At 36.1% G+C, this 24,396-nt stretch overlaps 2 protein-coding genes across 2 annotated transcripts in view; one reads left to right on the top strand and one right to left on the bottom strand.

Annotated features, from left to right (window-relative positions):
• nav2b (neuron navigator 2b) overlaps positions 1-10,534 on the top strand; it is a 106,165-nt gene extending 95,631 nt beyond the window's left edge. The window contains exons 27-39 of the mRNA XM_073831366.1: positions 321-401; positions 1,207-1,360; positions 3,206-3,353; positions 3,443-3,540; positions 3,625-3,720; positions 3,810-3,978; positions 4,079-4,314; positions 4,510-4,664; positions 4,787-4,858; positions 6,881-7,077; positions 7,230-7,348; positions 7,426-7,629; positions 8,890-10,534. Of these exons, the coding sequence (XP_073687467.1) occupies positions 321-401; positions 1,207-1,360; positions 3,206-3,353; positions 3,443-3,540; positions 3,625-3,720; positions 3,810-3,978; positions 4,079-4,314; positions 4,510-4,664; positions 4,787-4,858; positions 6,881-7,077; positions 7,230-7,348; positions 7,426-7,629; positions 8,890-9,009 (1,849 nt within the window). The 3' untranslated portion in view covers positions 9,010-10,534. The remainder of the gene's footprint in view (positions 1-320; positions 402-1,206; positions 1,361-3,205; positions 3,354-3,442; positions 3,541-3,624; positions 3,721-3,809; positions 3,979-4,078; positions 4,315-4,509; positions 4,665-4,786; positions 4,859-6,880; positions 7,078-7,229; positions 7,349-7,425; positions 7,630-8,889) is intronic.
• Positions 10,535-10,828: 294 nt separating this feature from the next.
• On the bottom strand, positions 10,829-13,646 carry dbx1b (developing brain homeobox 1b). The gene is made up of 4 exons (XM_073832337.1): positions 13,249-13,646; positions 13,056-13,157; positions 11,544-11,746; positions 10,829-11,458 (listed from the first exon to the last, which is right to left on the bottom strand). The coding sequence occupies exons 1-4, from the start codon at positions 13,604-13,606 to the stop codon at positions 11,156-11,158; spliced, it is 966 nt and encodes a 321-aa protein (XP_073688438.1). The 5' UTR covers positions 13,607-13,646; the 3' UTR covers positions 10,829-11,155.
• Between the last annotated feature and the right edge of the window lie 10,750 nt (positions 13,647-24,396).

Here is a 24,396-nt window from a genome sequence, read left to right as displayed (position 1 = left end):
GGGCTTGTTTCACGTAGCACACCTTTAACAAGGAGTTTTCTGAAATATTACATTTTCTGGAAACTTCTTAAGCCTCATTTTGGAAGAAGGATTCATAATAGACAAGCACCATTTACAGTATGATTTAGTCTAGAACTAGATCGTGTTTTTGGAAAATACCATCCATTTCATAAACTGAAAAGTTACACACACATTTTATGTTGCTACAGAGTAACTCTCAATGTGATGACACTGTCGGATATAACACTTTAAAAATGTCCAATGCAACATGGAACACCCTCAGAGTTTCTCTCATGGTTGATATATGTGTATGTTCATAGTCCTCAACTGTCCTCCCTGCCTGCACACGGGCCTGTCTGGGGCTGTAGCAGCAAGTCCATGAGGTCTGCCTCACTGGCACGGTAAAGGGAATGGCACAAACAATACCAATATTTCTCAATCTCTTATGATCACTTCCCTGAACAAAAAAGAACAGATGTTCAATCAATGACTCATAGATTAGTCATTCTGACCAATTAAGAGCTTTAAAAATTCAATGTGCCCTGATTCATAAATAATTACATGTTGTTGCTATTTCTGATTATTGCACTACTTCAACAGTTCATTCATGGAAAAATTACTTTAACTGTTAATCAGTATTTGATGGTCTGTGGTTTTTAATAATCTTAAAAACAAAACAAAACATCACAATAATTTATTTCTTTTTATTTTGTATTTTTTAAATATTTTGTATTATTTTTAAACGGATGGTTCACTCAAAAATGACAATTCTGTCATTAATTACTCACCCTCATGTCAAACCCGCAAGACATTTGTTCATCTTCAGAACACAAATGAAGATATTTTTGATGAAATCCGAGAGCTTTCTAACCCTGCATAGACAGAAACGCAACTGAGACGTTCAAGGCCCAGAGAGGTAATAAAGACATAGTTATTAAAATAGTCCTTGTGACATCAGTGGTTCTGTAATTTTGTAAAGCTTTGAGAATACTTTTGTGCTTAATGACAGAATTTTCATTTTTGGGTGAACTATCCCTTTAAAGTGTTTCTTTGTTTGTTTTTTAGATTTTGCTGGGGTTTTTTTCCACATTTTTTTTATTTGTTTGTTTGTATTTTGTTTTCATTTTTGTTCTGTTCCACTAAACCCTTTTAAATTAATATTGTTTGTTTATTATTTTTGTTTAATATTACATGTGTTTGTCACAGGATCTCTGAATGTACGGACAGCGAGGCTGAAACGGTCATGCAGTTGCGCAGTGAACTGCGTGATAAAGAAATGAAACTCACAGACATCAGATTGGAGGCTCTCAGTTCCGCTCACCAATTGGACCAACTACGAGAATCCATGAACCGCATGCAAGTAAGCATCTGTTTAAACAGGACCAAATGTTTCATGCTTATACTCGCTCTTACTGAAGAATGTATTCAGTATATTTAAAGGGAACCCCAGGTATTAAGACTTGGCTTAATAACACATAAATGATGTCTCTTATTGAAATATGTAGTAGAAAACCCATGAAAGATTTACGTTATTTAAAAAATCCACATTGTTTTATACATATTTTGGACTATGGGGGGCGCCATTATTTCAATGACATGAAAAGGTTGCACTCAGATAAATAAACTAAATAAAATAAATAAAATAATAAATAGATCGATAAAATACTAATACGATGCCTCATTGTGTGGCTTTTGGTTGTAATTTTCAGTTGAAGGGCAACAAGAGAAGTGATGTAAGTCTTCACTGTTTTCCTAGTGATAAGAAGAGGAGAAAAGAATGGAAAGATGCCTATGGACAAATAAAACTTCCTAAAGACCCGTGTCTTTGTTCTCTCCACTTTAGCCCTAATGCCTTTGAGGCTTTCAGTCGACCACAGCTACTGAAAGAGCTTACAAACGGCAGAGACAAGAAATGCTAGATGCCATCCTGGCAGGATGTAAACATGCCATTGCTTGTCATGACGCCGCAGCCACTAAACAAGTTTCTCAGAGTGGATTCTACTCGATATTCAGGGGCGTTTAGACTCCTTGTAGGGAAATCGATGGTACGGCATTTGGTTTAAAGGAACACTCCACTTTTTTTGGAAATAGGCTCATTCTCCAACTCCCCCTGAGTTAATAAGTTGATTTTTACCGTTTTGAAATCCATTCAGCCGTTCTCCTGTTCTGGCGATATCACTTTTAGCATAGCTTAGCATAGTTCATTGAATCCTATTAGACCAATAGCATCACGTTCAAAAATGACCAACGAGTTTCCATATTTGTTGTATTTAAAACTTGACTCTTCTGTAGTTATATCGTGTACTAAGACTGGTGGAAATGCAAAGCTGTGAGTTTCTAGGCTGATAAGATTAGGAACTACACTCCCATTCCGGCGTAATAGTCAAGGAAGTTTGCTGCCGTAATATGGCCGAAGCAGGCGGAGTATTATCAGAAATGAGTTCCCAGCTAGTTTAGCATTTGCACATGTGCTGCGTGTTATTACTGCTCCTGCTTCAGCCATATTACGGCAGCAAACTTCCTTGACTATTACGCCGGAATGGGAGTGTAGTTCCTAATCTTATCAGCCTAGAAAATTTAAGCTTTGCATTTCCACCGGTCTTAGTACACGATATAACTACAGAAGAGTCAAGTTTTAAATAGGACAAATATCGAAACTCGTTGGTCATTTTTGAACGTGATGCTATTGGTCTCATAGGATTCAATGATTTATGCTAAGCTATGCTAAAAGTGATATCGCCAGAACAGGAGAACGGCTGAATGGATTTTAAAACGGTAAAACTCAACTTATTAACTCGGGGGGAGTTGGAGAATGAGCCTATTTCCAAAAAAAGTGGAGTGTTCCTTTAAGTGCTTATATCCATCGCCACCTTTATACTGTTTCAGTAGCTATGGTCATCGTATCATGATTTTATTTTCCGAGTTGTGTTGTGGTAAAAATAGCAACAGGTAGCGCAAGTAACTCACCAAGTGCAACCATTTGACATAATCGAAATAATGACGCCCCCCATAGTCCAAAATATGTATAAAGCGCTGTAGATTTTTTAAATAAAGCAAATCTTCTTGGGTTTTCTACTACATATTGTATTAGGACACATCATTTACATTATATTAATCCATACAAGTCTTAATACAAGTAGTTTCCTTTTATATGGAATATAATATTGTTACTTAAATTGTCACTAAATGAATTGTATCATTACAGATTGAGATTGAGAGGCTAAAAGTGGAGAATGACAGATTAAAGATGGAGAGCCGAGGCAGTGGTAGCAGAGCTCCGTCTCAGATGTCTGTCTCTCCTTCATCTGTGGGTCTTTCTTCTCAACTCAGCCTCACAGAGTCCACCAGCTTAGGTATAAAAGACTTTTCAACTTCAGGAATCATAGTAGTTTTCAAAGAAATCTGGCATTATAAGTAATTGAAATTCTCTGTTGACTTATAGATATGTTGCTAGAAGACAGTGGAGATGGAAGTTCCTGGAAGGAGGGGCAGCATGTGAAGGTTGTGGTCAGTCTGGAGAACGATTCAGAGTGGAAAGAGGTACAACTCAAAACATTTCAGCAGAAATAACTTAATGATCATATCAGTGTCACTTCAAGAACTTCTTTGTACTGCTTTCGGCAGGAGTGCAGACCTTCTCAATTCTTGCTGGGCTGCATTGGTGTCAGTGGAAAAACCAAATGGGAGGTCCTGGATGGGGTAGTCAGACGCCTCTTTAAAGTACAAAAACTCTTTTATACTTGAAGCTGAAATCTTATGGAAAAAATGTCTTCAAAACACAAAACCTCATGTTCTTGTCACTCCAACAGGAGTATATCATCTACGTAGATCCTGTTACACAGCTGGGTCTGAACACTGACAGTGTGATGGAGTACAGCATTGGAGACATCCATCGCGCCAGTGATGCAGATACACCAGAACTTCTGCCGTGCGGCTATCTTGTGGGAGAAAGCGATACCATCTCTGTCAAGCTGAAAGGTACGACGAAAGGTAGAACAAACTAGTCTTGAAAAGTTGACACCACACCGTTGACAACAGTTTTCTCATGACCCAAACTTTCTCTCTCCTCCATCTGCAGACTTGTCTGTCAGTAGTGAGGACAGTTTGGCATTCGAGACGCTCATTCCAAAGCCGGTTCTGCAGCGATACATCTCTCAGCTTGAGGAGCACAGACGAATCATCTTTTCAGGACCTTCTGGAACAGGGAAAAGCTTTCTAGCCAGCAGAATGGCAGAGTACATGGTCCTAAAAGAGGGAAAACAGCTGGAGCATCAAGCAATCGCCACATTCAACGTTGATAACAAAACTACTAAGGTTAGTTAAACTGATTGAATAAATAATACAGAACTTAAAAACAGGTTTATTTATCCTACTCACTTAAGGTGAGTAGTGAGAATTTGAAGGCGGCAGATTTGTTCAAGTAGTTTAATAGATTCTAAACACTTTCAGTGGTACAGTGTGTTGCAAATTTGAAGGTTCCTGTAATAATGCACAATTTGTTTCATATAGGAGCTGAAGCAGTACTTGTCCAACCTGGCAGACCAGTGTAAAAACAATGTACATGCTGTTGACATTCCTGTAGTGCTTATACTAGATAACCTTCACCATGTCACTTCACTGGCCGACATTTTCAACGGCCTGCTCAACTGCAAGAACCAGCAGTGGTGAGTATTACACACAACATTTTATAGCAATGATTCTAACTGTGAAAATTCAGGTTTCATGTTTAAGTCTTCATGTTTCATGGTAGAGTTCATGTGTATTTAGTTGTATTATTTTCTCACAGTCCTTACATCATTGGAACCATGAATCAAACCCCATCACCCACTCCTAATCTACAGCTTCATCATAATTTCAGGTATCATCTCATTCAGATTTTAATTTACTATTATTTTGTAATATTTTTATGTATTTATATTGTAGTACTATTTTGTAAATGTATAAGTTTTTATATTAATATTAATTTGCTATTTTTTTCTTATATGCATAAATATACAAATAAATATAAAATAAATTATATATATATATACAGTACAGACCAAAAGTTTGGACACACCTTCTCATTCAAAGAGTTTTCTTTATTTTCATGACTATGAAAATTGTAGATTCACACTGTGGAATTATATTTAATTCTATATATACTATATATACTTCTGCACAACACAACTGATGGTCCCAACCCCATTTATAAGGCAAGAAATCCCACTTATTAAACCTGACAGGGCACACCTGTGAAGTGAAAACCATTTCAGGTGACTACCTCTTGAAGCTCATCAAGAGAATGCCAAGAGTGTGCAAAGCAGTAATCAAAGCAAAAGGTGGCTACTTTGAAGAACCTAGAATATGACATATTTTCAGTGGTTTCACACATTTTTGTTATGTATATAATTTCACATGTGTTAATTCATAGTTTTGATGCCTTCAGTGTGAATCTACAATTTTCATAGTCATATATATATATATATAATAGTATAAAAGTACCCTTCTTATTTTCATAATTAAATGTTTGTTTATTTTCAATTAAACGTTTAAATTACATAATTAAAATAACCTTTTTTAGATTTTTCTATATACCAAATATAGATGTATTATGGAATCCTTTTTATCTCAAAATTCTTTTTTCCCAGAATTTGGGCTACAAACTACAAACTTGCAATTCTGACTTTTTTTCTCTCAGAATTGTCACATATAAACATGGAATTGCGAGTTGTAAAGTCAGAATTGCAATATATAATCTTATAATTGTGAGTTATGAAGTTTATTTCTGGCGAATTAGACTTTTTTTTTTACAAATGCGAGTTTGTGTCAATTCTGAGAAAAATAAACTTGCAGTTAGAAGTTAAAGTCCAATTTTTAGGGGGAAAAAAGTTTATATCTCGCAATCGTAACTTTTTTTCCTCCGAACTGTTAGTTTATATCTAACAATTTTGACTTTTTCGACAGAATTTAGAGTTTTTATCTCACAATTGTGACTTTTCTCTCTCAGAAATGAATTTATATCTCACAATTGTGACTTTTTTTTCTCAGAATTGCAAGTTTATATCTCACAATTCTAACTTAACTTTCAATTGCTCACAATTCTGAGAAAAAAAAGTCACAATTGCGAGATATAAACTAATTTCTGAGAAAAAAGGTCACAATTCTAAGATGTAAACTCACAATTATGTGAATAAGTCAAAATTGTGAGATATAAACTAGCAATTCAGAGAAAAGTTAACTTGCAGATATTAACCTGCAAAAAAAGTCACAATTGCAAGATAAAAAATCTCTTCTGTGAAAAGTCACAATCGTGAGATAAACTCAGTTCTGTGAAAAAAAAAGTCACAATTGTGAAATATAAACTCACAATTATAAGAAAAGTCACAATTGCGAGATATAAACTCAGTTCTGTAAAAAAAAGTCAATTGTGCGAAATAAACTCACAATTCTAAGAAAAAAAGTCACAATTGTGAGATATAAACTCACAATTCTAAGAAAAATGTCTTACAATTCTGAGAAAAAAAAAGTCGCAATTGCAAGAAAAAAAAGAATTGTGAGATAAGAAGTCGCAATTACCTTATTTTTATTCAGTGCCAGAAACTGGCTTCTATGGGGTATAACCAAGTCTCTTATGCTCACCAAAGTTTTATACATATATATATATATATATATATATATATATATATATATATATATTATTCTGATGGCAAAACTAAACTTTTAGTAGTTTAAATAATAAAATATTTTTTCATTATATAGCACAAATAACTGGGGTTAGCTAGTTACTATACCACAAGTCTCCACAAGAGGTCCCTCAAGCATTTCTCAATGCTTATTTTGCTCAAGCTTATTATACATGGCTAACAGTGGATCTGGTCTTGCACTTGGTCTCTTATTTCAGATGGGTTTTATGTGCCAATCATACTGAGCCACTGAAAGGTTTTCTGGGGCGTTACCTGCGACGGAAGCTTCTAGAAACCGAGATCAGCAGTCGTGTGAGGAATGGCGAACTAGTTAAGATTATTGACTGGATCCCATGTGTTTGGCATCATCTCAACCACTTTCTGGAAACACATAGTTCTTCTGATGTCACAATTGGTGAGTGTGAAAACAGACAATCACAATCACGTAAATACCTATTAATTATTTCTAAACATGTCAGACAAACAAATCACTATTTTCTTATGTATGAATTTTTCTGAACTGGCTATATATATTGATTCATGTAAAACACATTTTATCCATTACAGGACCTCGACTCTTTCTATCCTGCCCAATGGATGTTGAAGGCTCAAGAGTGTGGTTCACCGATCTGTGGAACTACTCCATCATCCCCTACATGCTGGAGGCTGTCAGAGAAGGGCTGCAGGTACAATGCCTTCCATCATATACAATATTAGGATGTTAAAGCACAGACAAACAAATAATTGCCCGTGTGTTTTGCAGATGTATGGGTGTAAGGCAGCATGGGAGGACCCAGCTAAGTGGGTAATGGAGAGCTTCCCTTGGGTGGCAAGTCCACAGCAACACGAGTGGCATTCACTGCTGCGACTTCGACCAGAGGACGTAGGGTTCGACGGGTATAATATATCTCAGGAGGGCAGTCCAGGAAAGAAACCAGCTCAGGGAAAATCAGAAGAAGACCCACTGGTAGGTTTTAATATGTTATATTTACTCATATTGTAAAACCAAAAATGTTATTATATACAGTTGAGGTCAAAAGTTTACATACACCTTGCAGAATCTGCTAAATGTTAATTATTTTACCAAAATAAGAGGGATCATAGAAAATGCATGTTTGTTTTTTATTTAGTACTGACCTGAGTAAGATATTTCACATGAAAGATGTTTACATATAGTCCACCAGAGAAAACAGTAGTTGATTTTATTAAAGAAAAAGACGCTGTTTGATTCTTGATTGTTTTTTGTTGTTTGTTTTTGTTTGTCCTGAACAGTTAAACTGCCCACTGTTCTTCAGAAAAATCCTTCAAGTGCCAAAATTCCTTGTTTTTTTTCCCTGCATTTTGTGTACTTGAACCCTTTCCAACAATGACTGTATGATTTTGAGATCCATCTTTTCACACTGAGGACAACTGAGGGACTCATATGCAACTATTACAGAAGATTCAAACGCTCACTGATGCTTTAGAAGGAAACACGATGCATTAAGAGCTGGGGGGGAATTTCACTTATTTTGTCTTCTGGGAAACATGTAAGTATCTTCTGTAGCTTCTGAAGTGCAGTACTAAATGGAAAAATATATATTTAGACAAAAGAAGAAAAATGTACACATTCCGTTCAAAAGTTTACACCCCTGGCTCTTAATGCATCGTTTTACGTTCTGGAGCATCAGCGAGAGTTTCAACCTTCTGTAATAGTTGCATATGAGTCCCTCAGTTATCCTCAATGTCAAAAGATGGATCTCAAAATCATACAGTCATTGTTGGAAAGTTTAAATGCACAAAAATGCTGCAAAACTCAAGAATTTGTGGGATCTGATGGATTTTTCTGAAGAACAGCGGGCAGTTTAACTGTTCAGGACAAACAAGGGACTCATGAACAACTGTCACTAAATAAAACAAACAAAAAAAACAGCTGTGGATTAATCAGGTAACAACACAGTATTATTAGGAATCAAGTGTATGTAAACTTTTGAACCGGGTCATTTTTCAACTATTATTTTCTCTTGCGGACTATTTGTAAACGTCTTTTATGTGAAATATCTTATTCAGGTCAGTATTAAATGAAAAAATAACATGCTTTTTGTATAATCCCTCTTATTTTGGTAAAATAATTAACATTTTGCAGATTTCTGTAAGGTGTATGTAAACTTTTGACCTCAACTGTATGTATATGTTTTGTTTTTTTTGGTCCTGTTTACAGTGTAATATTCTGTTTGTTTTACCACAGATGAATATGTTAATGAGGTTGAAGGAGACGGCTCACTGCACAGGGACTGAGAGCTACGACAGTGATTCCACCAGCAACAGTCACCAAGACGACACGTTGGACTCTTCAGAGACTTTTTAATATCAGATCCAGCTTTTATATGAATCTACAGGGTGCTGGAAACCCTGAACAATCATTATTGTTTGATAAGTAAGTCACATCACACTCTAATCATCACCTGAAATGCAAGAAAAAACATGTTCATCAGAGATTGTCGTGTCCTGGAATGGCCACGAGATGGCGGTATAACTGTGTTCAAAACGGAGACAAACCTAGTAGAGATGTAGCACTCCTTTCAGATTCAAGACTGTTGCCAATCCATGTTTATTTTCAGTCATATATTAAACTTTCTAAATAATATCTAATGTTGGGTGACTTATGTACTAGTTAACAACTTTGGTGCTGAACTTTATAATAATGCCTTATAAGTTGAGACGGGCTAACTTATGTCTTAAAGATTTGTAACTTTATACAAATAAAGATAATGCAAGGACATTATATCCTTCAAATGGTGCATTTGTGGGACCTAACAGAAATATAGTGAAATATGAACAGCAACAAAAGAGCCTTTTGGTAACACACTTAAGAGATGTTTGGACAAGTATTGATAATATCAAAGCAAATAAGATATATCATTATCTTATTGAATAAAATATCAAAGTTCTATCATTTTGTGCCAGGAACATAGTTCGTGCCTATGTATCTCTATGCAATATTGTCACATTGAAAGAATATTTAACTTTGTCATGTCAGAATCTCTGGTAAAACTTTAGTCAACAACATAAAGGGTTTTACCAAACAATCTCAATAAATAAAAAACATTAGGAATAATAAAATGGCATTAATACATTGCAATACTGTTGATATCAGGAAGACTTAAAACCAAAACTGACCACACTTTTATAGATTTTACAAGGACAGCTGCATACACTGAGTCTACTTTGTTGAGTATGTTTATCTAAAAATCCTTGTTGAGGAGAGAAAAGAACTTTATTATGTGAATCATAAAAGTCTATACTGAAGATCATAGAAGGATCTGTGTGATGTGCTTTACTCTGAATTAGGAGTTAGTGTTTCTTGCTAATGTGGCAAACGTTTGCATGAAGTCCAAATAGATTACTGAGAGTTGCTTTATTTGAACTAGAATTTTTGTTGTTGTTCAAATGTTAGTTTTAAAATAATTTTCTAGAACATGTTTTAATAGAAGACCTTCTGCAGTATTTCTTAATTTAGTTTTTTTTCTGTTAGATCCCGCCAAATAATTGTCTATAGTTCAAATACTGCCAAGATATTTTCCTTTGAACACTTCTACACATGAAAACATTTGTGTGGAAAATAATAAAATAAGAGTGTATATAAAAATAATACTGAAAAGTCTACACCATAAATTTCTAATAATTTTCAAAACGACTGAATTTTGATTGAGTTTATGTATATTTTCAGTTGTACCATATTGTAAATATTTGCTTCATGTTTTGTTTGTGTAGTCTTTAAGAGAAATTGTTTGATGTAAAGTTGTTTGTTAATGTTTAATGATCTTGTTCAGTGTCAATTTAATGATTGCATGTGACCCTTTTGGAATAAATGTGATCATTTTCCTGTCCAACTATGAGTCTCTATTCAGTTATTCTGTGGCAAACTGTCAACAGTTGTGCTCTTTTAGAAGTTGGGGAAGGAGTAAACAAATAGTGACATTGTTTCATTGTCTGATAATATTGTGGACCAATCTGATCAATTTGTACTTGTTTTGCTCAAGTAGTTTGTCAAAATGCAAAAAATATAATTTCAATTTAGTCATGTAAATAACATAAATTGTTCATTTCAAGGCAGACAAAAACGAAAATGTTGGTATTTGCTTTGGATTTTTAATTTGTAAAAATATTTTTTCACACATATATACATTTTTTTTACAAAAAACATCAGTATACAAAATAATATAAGAGTTTTAAGTTAGAAATGTGCCTTCTACGTATTTAAGATTATAGACAAAGTATTCCAAATCATTAAGAAAGATTATAATGATCTTGGTATAAAAATCACATACAAAATATTCATACAAAACACTATACAAGCTGGCAAAAACGCAGCGGTTACGACATTCTTCTCTCTTCAGCTGAAAGGTTTCCTATTAAAGTTCACACAACTACCGTGTCAAACAAGACCACTTTTCAGAAAGTTTCTCCAGTTTTTGTGCATAAACATAAGTATTACAGAGTCTGTTTAATGATTATGACACGGTTATTTCCTCGTCTTCTGATTCTGAGAAGTCTGAGTGCTTGCTGGAGACGGAAGGCGAAGTGAAATGTAAATCTACGTTGATGTCGTGATCCCCGCGCGGCTGACAGAAAGGCTCGCGCGGGCTTTCCCTCAGAGCCGCTTCGGTGTCAAACTTTTTTCCAACGTCGCTCAAATCAGGGTTAGGATTCATCTTCGTGGGTAATGTTTGTTCCCTACAACCTCCTGACGACAGAAGTTCTCTTTCTTTGGAATTTCGCCATTTCATCCTTCGGTTTTGGAACCAAATTTTTACCTGCCGAGAAAGAGTTCAAGACATGAGTACACAAGTTTTACCTCAGACGCCTGTAAAGGTACGATATACAGCAACATCAGCTTACCTGAGAGTCTTTAAGGCCAAGTTTTGTAGCCAGTTTCTTTCTGTCTGGTTTGCTGATGTATTTCTGTTTCTGAAACATCTTTTCCAACGCCTTCCGTTGCACATCAGAGAAGACGGCCCGTCGAAGCATTCCTCTCCTCGGCTTTCCTCGAGCCGTGAGCGGCCATGCGAAAGTTCCTGGAATAGGGACTGCTGAGGACGATGCTATGTAAACAAAACAAACAAACTCTTTTAAAATCAACGTTTCTATCAAAAATAGCTTATATGGGTCTTTTCTAAGAACAGGAAGTCGTGTTCGGGCTTGGAACGAAAGTTGGGCTTTAATGTTTTTTAAACCAACCAGTCAGTTTGAGTGATACGGAACGAGGAAGCTAATTAGCACATTGCTTGGTTCCCAAAAGCATTGGTATGGTAACAAGGGCGAGCAGTCATTCAGATCGCTCCAGTGAAAGATAGAGGTGCTAATGAAGCGTGGACGGTAATTGTGTAGTAATGAACTGACTGAAAAAGGCTTAGGACAGGCCACTAAAGCCATATATTACGGCCACAAAAGAGATTTACACTTAAAAACTAAACACAACGGCATGCCAGGGACATTTTGAGAATACTGATGGCGGGGGACTATGTTTGCCCCCAAATATTTTCATTAAATGGACACGAAAAGCCATTCATACTGCTGAAGTTGTTTTGTTGACGTATTCACACCGCGGTGAAAAGAATCAGTCTATTATCGTCGGCCTGAATGAGTGCACGATCCACAAGGCTATTTGTAGCCTGCATTCATTGGATTGATGGACATGAAGCTTAACGCAAAATAGACCCACTTTTATTGGTTTTATCCGAGGTATACTTAGCTTTAACTACTATACAAATATAGTTTTCGTAATCGTTACAGTGTTTAGCGTAGATTTTAAGAAACTATAATCCATTTATATTGGTACTACTGAACACAGTAGCCTAATTAAGACTACTACACCCTGTTAAGCGATTTTCATGCTACCGCATGAAACCAAAACTTTTGCTTGGACGTCCCGTGAAGACTCCCCACACTCTATGTGGTCTTGTGAGAATATTGAAACACTGAATAGAAGCTAATAGGGGAATTAGTCCATGACTGGTAAATGCCTATCAGCAGCATGCTTAAGTCAACGACGGGTCTGTGTGTGGCTGCCCAGAGGGAGCTGACCAATTGGTCATGGTGCTGAAAGCATTGTTGCCAATCAGTAACTAAGTACACTGGCTCGGTGGGAAAAGGCAGCGATGAAGAGACGCCAACAGTTTGCTTGTGAGAGCGGACCCGCCTTAAATTGGGACCATGACAATTCCGGCTAATTTGTGGATTAGGGGAAGCGGTGCAAAATGTCAGCAGTCACTGCGTTTGCTAAATAGGGCATCAAATTAGCGAGACTGATTCCACAATGTCCTACAAATTCCAGCACTGGAAGCACATTCTGAAGGCCCATCAGTTTGACCCAATTAAGAAATGACACAGCCGTTTTTTTTAGGAACCCACCTGGGAAATATGATGCTCTGATGAAGGGGTGGAATGAGCCGTCAAAACATGGGAACGGAAATGTTTTCGCATTCATCCCTTGCACTGAAGGTGGTGGTGAAGCTATGACACAAAATAAAATTGACTTTAATCAAATGAAATGTACAAATGTCGCTAATGAGCTCTGTAGTTGATAAACATAAGAGAAACCTACCGTTTCGTGTTGTTGACGCGAGAATCGCATTCACTCCAAACTTCAAGTAATTTGGATCGTTTGAAATTGATGTTTGCGGCGAGCTTGATCTTTTTGGCAAAGACGTTGACATGGCGATATGGACTGCGGAGGAGTTGCTCAGAGTTGTGGCTCCTGTGGCCGGAGGAGATGCGCTTGGAGACGGGATGCTCCTGTGCATGAAGGTGGCAGGTCTGCTGATCCGCAACAGGTCCTCCACCAGGAAACTCGAGTGCGTGGTGAACGCCGACTGTAAAGTGGGAGGCAAAGAAAAAGCCGCCGAGGGCCGCAGAAAGTTCGGATACATAGCAGGTGGCGCAATAACACTTGGCAACATCATTGCACCGTTTTTTCCTGAAAATGACAGCGTGCTGCTATACTCTCACTGCAGAGGCTTGCGTAGATTAGAGTCCAAGAGGGCAGAATGAAGGAGCTCTTGCCCGTCCCTCTCTCTTCCAGGGGTTTTATAGTGGACCGCTGGAGAAGCCTTTTCATGGGTGACAGCTCTAACAATGAAGTTCAACCAAATTCTCCACGTGAGTTCCGTTTACTCTAGAGGCGGCGCGTCCTGATTGGACAGGAGAAATTCGGATTGGATTAGACACCACAAGCAAACCGCAGACAGCGGCCTTTTACGGAAAAAAAAACAGGGACTCTATAGTTAATCATCATCATAGTCGTGCCGTTACAAATATTGCAATAAAAACACTTTATGCTTTGCCTATACGAAACGCAATGATTTTATTAAATTATAGGCCTACATTAAATAAAGAAAAAACAGGCTCATGTAAAAAGAAAAAAAAACCATTTAAATAACTTTAACTGATTTTTTTAAAGTAAAAATGCAACATTATTCAACCACTTTAATTTCAATTACCACTGAAAAAAACATCTAAAATAAAATCGAATAGAAATGACAAAATAAAATAAAATAAAGTTGTAAAGTGTAAGTGTAAAACGGTTAAAGATGAAGACATTTTACGGTGTATTTTACGGCTACACTGTCCATAATTTGTTTCTAAAATAAATAAATGTGACCCTGGACCACAAAATCAGTCATAAGTCTTTCGTTTTTTTAATTGAGATTTATACATCATCTGAAAGCTGAATAAATAAGCTTTCAGTGATGTGTGGTTTGTTAGGATAGGACAATATTTGAGATACAACTATTTGAAAATCTGGAATGCAAAAATCTAAATATTGAGAAAACCGTCTTTAAAGTTGTCCAAATGAAGTTCTTAGCAATGCATATTACCAATCAAATATTAAGTTGTGATATATTTACGGTAGAAAATGTATTAAATATTTTCTTGGAACAAGATCTTAATGTCCTAATGATTTTTGGCATAAAAGAAAAATCGATAATTTTGACCCATACGATGTATTTTTGGCTATTGCTACAAATATACCCCTGCTACTTAAGAGTCTAGGGTCACAAATAAAATGTTAAGGCATACTGTAAAAAATATTTTTCGAAGCTGTAAATAAAACAAAGACTAGACAACTTTATATAACAAAATACTATTTCATTTTGTCTGCTTTCAAAATGTTTATACAACGTGTTTCTTCCTGATTCTTTCTGAAATGTAGGCCTACTAGCAATTTATGAGTAAAATTGTTTCTACAACATTTTTGTTCCGGAGTAGTAGACGTAGTTGCCTACAACTTCTATTTTCTGCTCACAATTGCATAGATAGATAGATAGATAGATAGATAGATAGATAGATAGATAGATAGATAGATAGATAGATCGGGAATAACAATTCTAGACAACTTTTCTTTCCCCCATGGTTGACTGAATTAGGCTTCATAGGTCACACACATTTTCTTCCATTGAGTTAGAGAGAGTAAAAAAGAGGAATCTCATTGTGTAAGGAGCTGGGTCAGAGAACATGCTGCGCCACACGTGGATAAGGTTTAATGTGCTATGGCAAAGCACAACCTTTCAAGTTTTTGCTGCTGAACCGCAGGGGGAAAATGGCCAACAACGCCTACCGATAAAATACATTATAAAACGCGAAAAAGTGCGAACAAAAGGATTTCTCCTTGGAGGCTTTTATTGGGACAGACGCTCTCTTCTGTCAGATGCGCCAAAAGAGGTGAATCCCTAAGCCTGTGGGCTAAGACCTGTGACTAATGGCGTTTGACCGCTGCTCTGTCAGGATTTGTCCCACTATCCATTCATTTTCTTGCAGCTACCTTCACATTTATCTCCGCGGAGTCAACTCGTGCGCTTTGATTTGGACAGGGAAAAAGACGAGGGGAAGACATAGTCCGCGTGAGCCCTGAGCGATGACACGGCGAGGAAATCTCCATGAAATTATGCGCCAGGCGTTGCTCTTTCGCACAAATGGATTGTAAAACCTACTCTTTAGGCAAGACAATATTTCAGAACTTTTCTTAAACGGGATCAGCTCGACAGCCGTCTTAGTCCATCTTAAGAAGTCTTAGCAACCATCTAAGTAAAAGCGGAGAAATCTTTGTTGGGGGCATCGCGCAAGAATTTCGGGACAGCTGTAATTCCCTCATTACGGCCCAGTATCCCTGGCTTGTTATGTTAGGCAACATAACCAATACTTATAATAGCAGTTGTAGCTTTATTATCAATCTATTAATCATTCGATTTCTTCACTGAACGCAGTATTTTGTGGACAGCTTTTCGCTGCTGCTTAAACAAGTATTAAAATCTATCAACACGCCGATAAGTGATTAGCATGTAATTATTCCCATTTTCAGCACATAATACGACCGTTAGATTTGCATCAGTTGTTTTTAGCACCGCCCGGGGCAGTCGTATTAAGACACCTCATCACCTTCAGAAAACCCAAGAGGACTTCTGCACGTTCAAAGCACTTTATTCTTTCTCTTGCACTTGAAAATCCCTCTATTGTACCTATCAAGCAGATGGTTTGCAGGAAATATAGCTTAGCCTCGGTGACCGAAACTAATTTCTGCTTGCTTTCCAAGCCATGGCACGATTGTTTTCTCTTTACCAAATAGAGGGAGTGCAGCTGGTCGGGCGCTGAATTAAACCCATTAAAGACACATTTCTAAGATATTATATCCACATAAATGTGCCTTCCCTCCTCCGGACACACATTAACACTCGCGATTTTGCATTACAGATTGTGCTGAGGTCATTTCTCTTTATATTTGCTATGCTCAACAACATAAATCGATAATGATTTGGATTAATTTTATTATCTGCATTCTTCAGTACTGGACGGCAACTCAAATGAAATGGCAATGCAGTGTTTTAAAGCACTTTACGATTTGTTAGTAGCCCAATTTTAACAGATAACGAAAAAATAGGCCTATAGTAAAATGTAGTACTTTTATAATGTACGAAGAAAGATAATAATAGCTCAAATATGTTGATATATTAATATTATATAATTAAATGACATGTAGGAACAGTAAAATATAAAGCCACCAAACTCTCGTAATACATGTAGCCTATTGTCAGTGTATTTTCTGCAGTAAATTACCGGCAAACCCAACTGCTGTTATCATCATTTATGGTCTTTTTAAGAGTAGTAATAACGTAATTCAAATTTTGATTACATTTTTATTGAATTAATATTTTTCGTAACATTTTACCACTGCATTTGCGTTTCGTTTTAACACCTTAAGCCGCCCTTCGTGCAAACCTCTTTTAGCCAGGCCCAGCATCTGTTTCTGTAGATCCGAGGACGGCAGAACACTGAGGAGATTAACCAAGACCCAAAATACAGAAAAGCACTGACAAGCATTAAATTGATATTAACTCTGCATTAAACATAACGCCGGAGCAAAACATAATAAGTCTCAGAACAAAGCGTTTTGATTTGCGTCAGACAAAACACCTGTCCTGTCGGTTAGACAGATTTGGCGCAACACGTCTCTGCAGACTCACAGATCACCAAATGGAGAAACACTTGTTCGGTAACTTGAAGAGCAGTTTTAGGCCGGCTTAATTTGGCTTTGATGTGTGTTTTGGTTAAATGATTAATAACTTTATATTTTAAAAACACTATATCAATTAGGCATAGTTAAAAGACATATTTAATCACTATATTTCTTTCTATTTTTTTCTATCATTTTTTTTTATAATAAAAACGAGGCGTTTATTGATCGTTCAGATTGCGAAAACACTGAAAATGTATCTTTGAAAATCAGTTGTAAAAATTAGACTTGATGTCCACCTTTTTCTTCCAGTAAGAGTGGGCGCGACCATTTGTAAATTTTATGGGTCTGGCTTCCAGTCTCATCCATGTCCAGTTATTTTTAGCTGTACAAAACAAAACGTTTTGCTGCTTGATATTGCAAATTGGTGTGTCTTACCATATTATTTTAAAGAATTATCTTAATTATGAGCACACTGATTTGTAGTGCAAACAGGTTTACCGTTTACTGCCAGTTGTTATTCTTCTTGTTATTTCCCTATAACGGCTAATAAACCGGAAGTGTCACCCATATTAATTCCGCATTAAAGAAAAAGAAAAAGGTGGATAGAATCATAAAAAAGTACTACCTTCAAGCAACAACCAACCTTGTTTTATAATTTGCCAAAAAATAAATATGGCATCTGACTAATGTTAACAGGAAAAATATTATAAATGGACAAAACACGTTCACAACACAAAAAGTGATAGCAAAAATGAAAACAGCAAAATAAGGATCACAACATCAAATGCTAATTAATAAGTTTAGCTTTTGTACGTTTGTGATATAAGTTTTTATATCCCATGATTAACCATTGTAATTTGAGCAATGGATCTTTATATTGCCTCAATACATGATGTGTGATTAGAAATAAACTCTGTGATTACCAAACTTTGTAAAAAAAAAAAAACATTGCGAGGCTGCAAAAAAAAAAAAAAAAAGATGTACTTTCAGAACATATCATCAATGTATAATATTTGTCATTAAGTGCTTTGATAGAAACACAATCATGATGAAAATGTTTAAAATCTGCAGGTTTGTATTTCAGTTTTTGTCATGGTGGATTTACTTTGATAACTATGATACAGAATTAAAAATCAATTTCCCATGGATAATATATTTCTCATTATCCTCTGTTCTTTTAAAGATCAAACTTCATTTAAATATATTACAATACAATATCTATCAATAGCTAATTCACCATGTGCATTTGAAAGAAAACAACAAGCTTTTGAAAAAAAATCTCACAGAATCTGCTCATTAGATTTAAATTGGTCATGGGAGCTCAGGCCACATCAATGTGGAAAATGTATTTTCTTCTCATTTTAATCTCATAAAGTTTCACAGTTACGGCAAATCTCTTCAGAGTCCTCAGCACCTGTCAGGTTGTTTTGAAATAAAGCTTGTAAATGGCTCTAGTTAAATTGTGTTTCTGGGGAAGCCCAAGCGTTGCTACGCAGCCTGAAAAAAGGAACAATCCTCGTGGTTGTCAAGACCACTTTAAATTAAGGGCTTGTTGCTAACAAGCAATCACTGCTGCAAATAAAATGACCCTTGGTCATGCTAACCTGTGCCATTTTTCTTGCTGACGCTCATAATAGAAAAAGCCACTCAATGAGCTTAAAATGGGACACAAACAACAGAAAAAAAATTCAGTGCTCGGAGGGAGGACTCCCTATTTAAAGCTAAACGCTTGTATGGGACTGTAGGGTGGTGTTGAGAGTTTGAGCCCATCAGCACAATCTTTAGCTTTGTTTTAGACCTGAACTCAGAGAGCAGGGGAGAGAACCTTGTCGAAAGGGTCCTATTGAGCACGCCTGATAAGTTGAACATGGGGCAAAGCAGACGTAGCTGAGGCGCTTGTGTACTGAGGAGGAGCCGGGGTTGTTCGCTGGCCACTTGAATGGGGGACGCCAGCACCCGTTGGCTGGCTCGTATTGATGTGGTTTAGCCGAGTAATCGGATTGAAAGTGAGCCACGGTATTTGTGTCAGTTCACATTTCGTCAAATGCATAATATGCATGGCCTTGGCGTGGGGATTCTGTATTGAGACTTTGGCTTGCAATTCAGCGTTATGAAAAGGCAAAGCCTCATTTAATTCAAATATAACTCTCACTCGACCATTTACAGATTGCTATATTTGCATAACAGCAAAGAACTTTTGCCTTTTCAAGGCCTGGCTGGGTGTGAGTGTGTGTGTGTGTGTGCGGGACCAATTCCTCCGCTTCTCCCTGGCCTTAAAGAGGGAAAAAGTACGCAAATGTGCGAAATAAACGTGTACATTGTGAAGGAGTGGGTTTTCTCACAGGGATAAGCAAACAGGGGTAAGGGTGAGAAGACGTTAGACTCTGACATTTAGCTTTTTTCCCACTGCTGGAGCAATATGTCGAGTCGGACAACAAAGCAGAAGTGCTACGGTGGTGTAATTCGCCTTAAATGATGTGCACTCTCACACGGTGGCGGTTTTGAATGGGATTTCGCTGTGGACTTTGTTACGTTTCAGGTTTTTTAATCTCTCTTTTGTCAAATGCTCATTTGAACTGTAATTATGTATTCTTCGGATTGTAATTTACTTTTTAAAACATGAAATTGTATTAAAAGTTTTAAATATTTTCATGAACAACAACAAAAAAGGCTCCGCTTAGAGCCGAAAGGAAGAATAAAGAACTTTTCAAATAACACAGAAACTATGAAATATTACATATTACAGTCTTAAGTAGCACAGGTATATTTGTAGCAACATCCAAAAATACATTGTATGGGTCAAAATGATTGTTTTCTCTCTTATGCCAAAAATCATTAGGATATTAAGTAAAGATCATGTTCAATGAAGATATTTTCAAAATTTCCTACCGTAAATATATCAAAACATACCTCTTGATTAGTTATATGCATTGCTAAGAACTTCATTTGGACAACTTTAAAGGCAATTTTCTTAATATTTAATATTATAATATTTTTTTGCACCCTCAGATTCCTGATTTTCAAATAGTTGTATCTCAGCCAAATATTGTCCAATCTTAACAAACCAAAACATCAATGGAAAGCTAAAAAATTGACTGATGACTGATTTTGTGAAATCATGTCCGTAACATGTCTTTATCTTTAACCTTTTTGTCATTCCTATTTTTTTATTTTTAGAGATTTTTTCCAGTGGTTATTGAAACTAAAGTGGTTGAATAATTAAAATAATTGACTCTTATGACTGGTTTTGTGGTCATGGGTCACAAATATGTTTATAAAATCTATCTTGAGTAACGTAAATAAAAACACAGATGTTGCAATCCTCAAAAATTCATAAAAAAAAATGAAAATGCAGGAAAAAGAGCTCTCCCACATGAGACCAAAAGAAAAGTTTTTAAGACATGTACACTCTTAAAAATAAAGGTGCTTCAAGAAGTTCTTCATAGAAGTACCTTTTTTGTCTAAATAGTTCCATAAAGAACCTTAAACATCTTAAACATTCTTCAAATTATAAAACGGTAAGAAAGATTTGTGGAACCAAAAATGGTTGTTCTATGGCATCGCTGTAAAGAACCTTTTAAAGCACCTTTATTTTTAAGATTGCATATTAAAAAAAACCTTCAATTATATTAAAAATAATAATCTAACAAAATGGCAAAATAATTCCTTTCCCAACTCACAGTCAATTTAGGTATAATTTTAGAAGTGAACCAGAGACATAAGGAGAAAAAAAAATCTAATAAAATTACAGAAACATATTTCACAAATAAGTGAAATATATTGCTTTGATCATTATATCTTAAAGAATTAGTTCATTTTGAATTAAAATTTCCTAATAATTTACTAACCCCCATTTCATCCAAGATGTTCAAGTCTTTCTTTCTTCAGTCAAAAAAAAGGGTTTTTGAGGAAAACATTCCAGGATTTTTCTCCACGTAGTGGACTTCAACGGGGATCAACAGGTTGAAGGTCCAAACTGCAGTTTCAATGCAGCTTCAAAAGACTCCACACGATCCCAGCCGAGAAATAAGGGTCTTATCTAGCGAAACGATCGGTCATTTTCTGAAAAAAATGACATTTTTATACTTTTTAACCACAAATGCTCGTCTTGCTCTAGCTCTGTAATGCGCATCTATGACTTTATGCATTACATAATCACCTTGTAATGGTCACGCGTGGTTAGTTCTTCATCTATGACGTTTGTGCTGTCCGACATCGGTGTTTAACCTTTTTTCGTAAAGGCAGTTTGACATTCTTTGCACGTTCACTTTAAACACTGGTCGGCACTTCCGCCTATGTAACGCGTGAAGTTGTGGATGCAGAGCTAGTGCAAGACGAGCATTTGTGGTCAAAAAGTATATAAATTTGTAATTTCTTTTAGAAAATGACCAATCATTTCACTAGATAAGACCCTTTTTCCTCTGCTGGGATCATGTAGAGCCCTCTGAAGTTGCATTGAAACTGCAATTTGGACCTTCAACCCGTTGGCCACCATTGAAGTCCACTATATGGAGAAAAAAACAGAAATGTTTCCTCATAAACCTTAATTTCTTTTCGACGGCAGAAAGGAAGACATAAACATGTTGGGTGACATGGGGGTGAGTAAATTATCAGGAAATTTTAATTCAGGAGTGAACTAATCCTTTAAATTAATTAAAAATTAACTTATACTATGCACTTTTACACTTTTACTAAGACGTTCATTGTACTGGATCACAGCGCCTTAAATAACCAACCCCAACTGTACGTTTTCACTGTGAACTAGACACCACTTTGGCTGGTGTTAGAATGATTCCCCATCCTCATTCCTGGAAAAGGCCAGACCTTTGAACATGTCTCCATTTTCTAGGACAGGCCATAATCCATGTCCTAGACTTTCATGTGTTCACCACCCTCAACTTCCAAAGATGTTGACGCGACAGTACTGCTTCTTCTGGCGCAGAGTGAAGGGTGGGAGAGGTGGTGTTAATATCAGCATGTCGGACCTGAGATTAATCCTAATCTCCTCTCTGTGTGTTGCAGGCCGTGGGGTTGAAAGGCATGGGGAAGTACCAGTGGGGGTGCTCTGGCCCGGGATCTCCTGCCCGGAGAGGATAATGCCAGCGGCGGAGCCTGCTGGTCCTGTGGAATCCAGCCGGAATCCCCACTGCTCCGTGCTTTCAGCGCACACTTCCTGAAGAGGTGCGTGATATTGGCCTCCCACCTCTCGGACCCAAAGAAAGCCTGAGCTAACAAGCTGTTTCTGTACCCCAAAAGCCGTGTTTCTGGCGCACATCAAAGTTAAAGCCACTTCTTCAGAAAGTGCAGAGATGTGTGCAGGACAGATGAATGTTAATCTCCACAAGAAATAATTCCGTATGGAAAGAGAATGTGGCAGCAACAGGTGCACACTTGACTCGAATCACTCCCGTCGCTGGCATCCTGGTAGGTATACAAGAGGAAATCATATTATAGACACTTCAGAGAACTGGTTTGTTATCAACAATCACTGTATGATTACACTAATTTGAGATGATAATTTACCCTCAATCTTTAAAGATGCACACATTGCACACACTGCCATTCAAAAGTTTGAGATCAGTAAGTCTTTTCATATTTTTTTTCATTAAGTCTCTAATGATCATCAAAGTTGCATTTATTTGATCAAAAATACAGAAATATTATGAAATATTAAAATAACAATAAAACACTTTAAAATATAATTTATTTCTGTGATGCAAAGCTGAATTTTCATCAGCCATTACTCCAGTCTTCAGTGTCACACAATCCTTCAGAAATCATTCTAATATGCTGATTTATTATCAATGTTGGAAACTGTTGTGCTGCTTAATATTTTTTAAGAACCTGTGATACTTTTTTCAGGATTCTTTGATAAATAAAAAGTTAAAAAGAACAGTTTTTATTCAAAACAGAAATCTTTTGTAACAATATAAGTCTTTGCTATCACTTTTGATCAATTTAACACATCCTCGCTAAAAAAAAATATTAATTTCTTTTTCCAAACAAAGAAAAAAAAAGAAAATATTTACTGAACCCAAACTTTAAACGGTATTGTATATTGTTACAAAAGATTTATATTTACATAAATGCTGTCCTTAACATTTTATTCATCAAAGATTCCTGAAAAAAAGTATCACAGGCTCCAAAAATATTAAGCAGCACAACTGTTTTCAACATTTATATTGAAAACAGCATATTAGAATGATTTCTGAAGGATCATGTGACACTAAAGACTGGAGTAATGCCTGATGAAAGTTCAGCTTTGCATCACAGGAATAAATTAAATTTTAAAGTATATAAAAACCACTTTTTTAATTGCAATAATATTACACAATATTACAATTTTTTCTGTATTTTTGATCAAGAATACACAGCCTTGAAGAGTTGAAAAGACATTAAAAAACATTAAAAATCTTACTGATCCCAAACTTTGGAAGGGCAGTGTATATTGTGCATATATTCTCCCCCTTCCAAATGCAGTGAAAATCAAAGCCTATTTGAGCCTTTTATGAGGCTTACTTACTTTTTTTCAACGTTTTTTAGAGTACAGTTTACAGGAAAATACTATTTCATGCTTTCTATTTAAACTATGTTTAGTTAATGTCTTACTTTACACTTGTTTTGTTTGGTTATTGAAATTTATATTGAACATTATATCACCCAGATGTGACTTTATACCTTCTGATTGTGACTTTATAACTCACAATTTAAACTTTTTTCCTCGTAATCACATTATCTTGTGACTTTATATTTTACTGTGACTTACTAATTGTGACTTTTTTCCTCATAATTGCAACTTCTTATCTGAAAATATGACTTTATATATAGTAATTGCAATTTGATTTCTTGTGTCGCTTTATATCTCTCAATTTTGACTTTTTATTTCCCAATAACTTAGTTTCTCTTAGATGTATTTTAATGTGATGTTAAAACTTTGGTTCAAATAGGTAGTGTAGGGTGAAAAACTTCAAAATTATCCAACATTATGCATGAAGTCGTGGATGCAGAGCTATTGCAAGACGAGCATTTGTAGTTTAAAAGTATATAATGTTTTTTTTTTGGAAAATGACCGATCATTTCGCTAGATAAGACCCTTATTTCTCGGTTGGGATAGTGTAGAGCCCTTTGAAGCTGCATGATTCCTATTGACTCTTTGATTCCTGTTGAAATCCACTTTCAGTTTGTCTTTTATCCTCCCAATTGTGACTTTACTTCTTGCGATTTATCGTAATTTTGACTTGC

Source organism: Garra rufa, chromosome 25, assembly GCF_049309525.1.
Source record: "Garra rufa chromosome 25, GarRuf1.0, whole genome shotgun sequence".
NCBI classification, from domain to species: Eukaryota; Metazoa; Chordata; class Actinopteri; order Cypriniformes; family Cyprinidae; genus Garra; species Garra rufa.
Note: the sequence above shows the minus strand (reverse complement) of the source record. Positions and strands in the feature narration are given on the sequence as shown.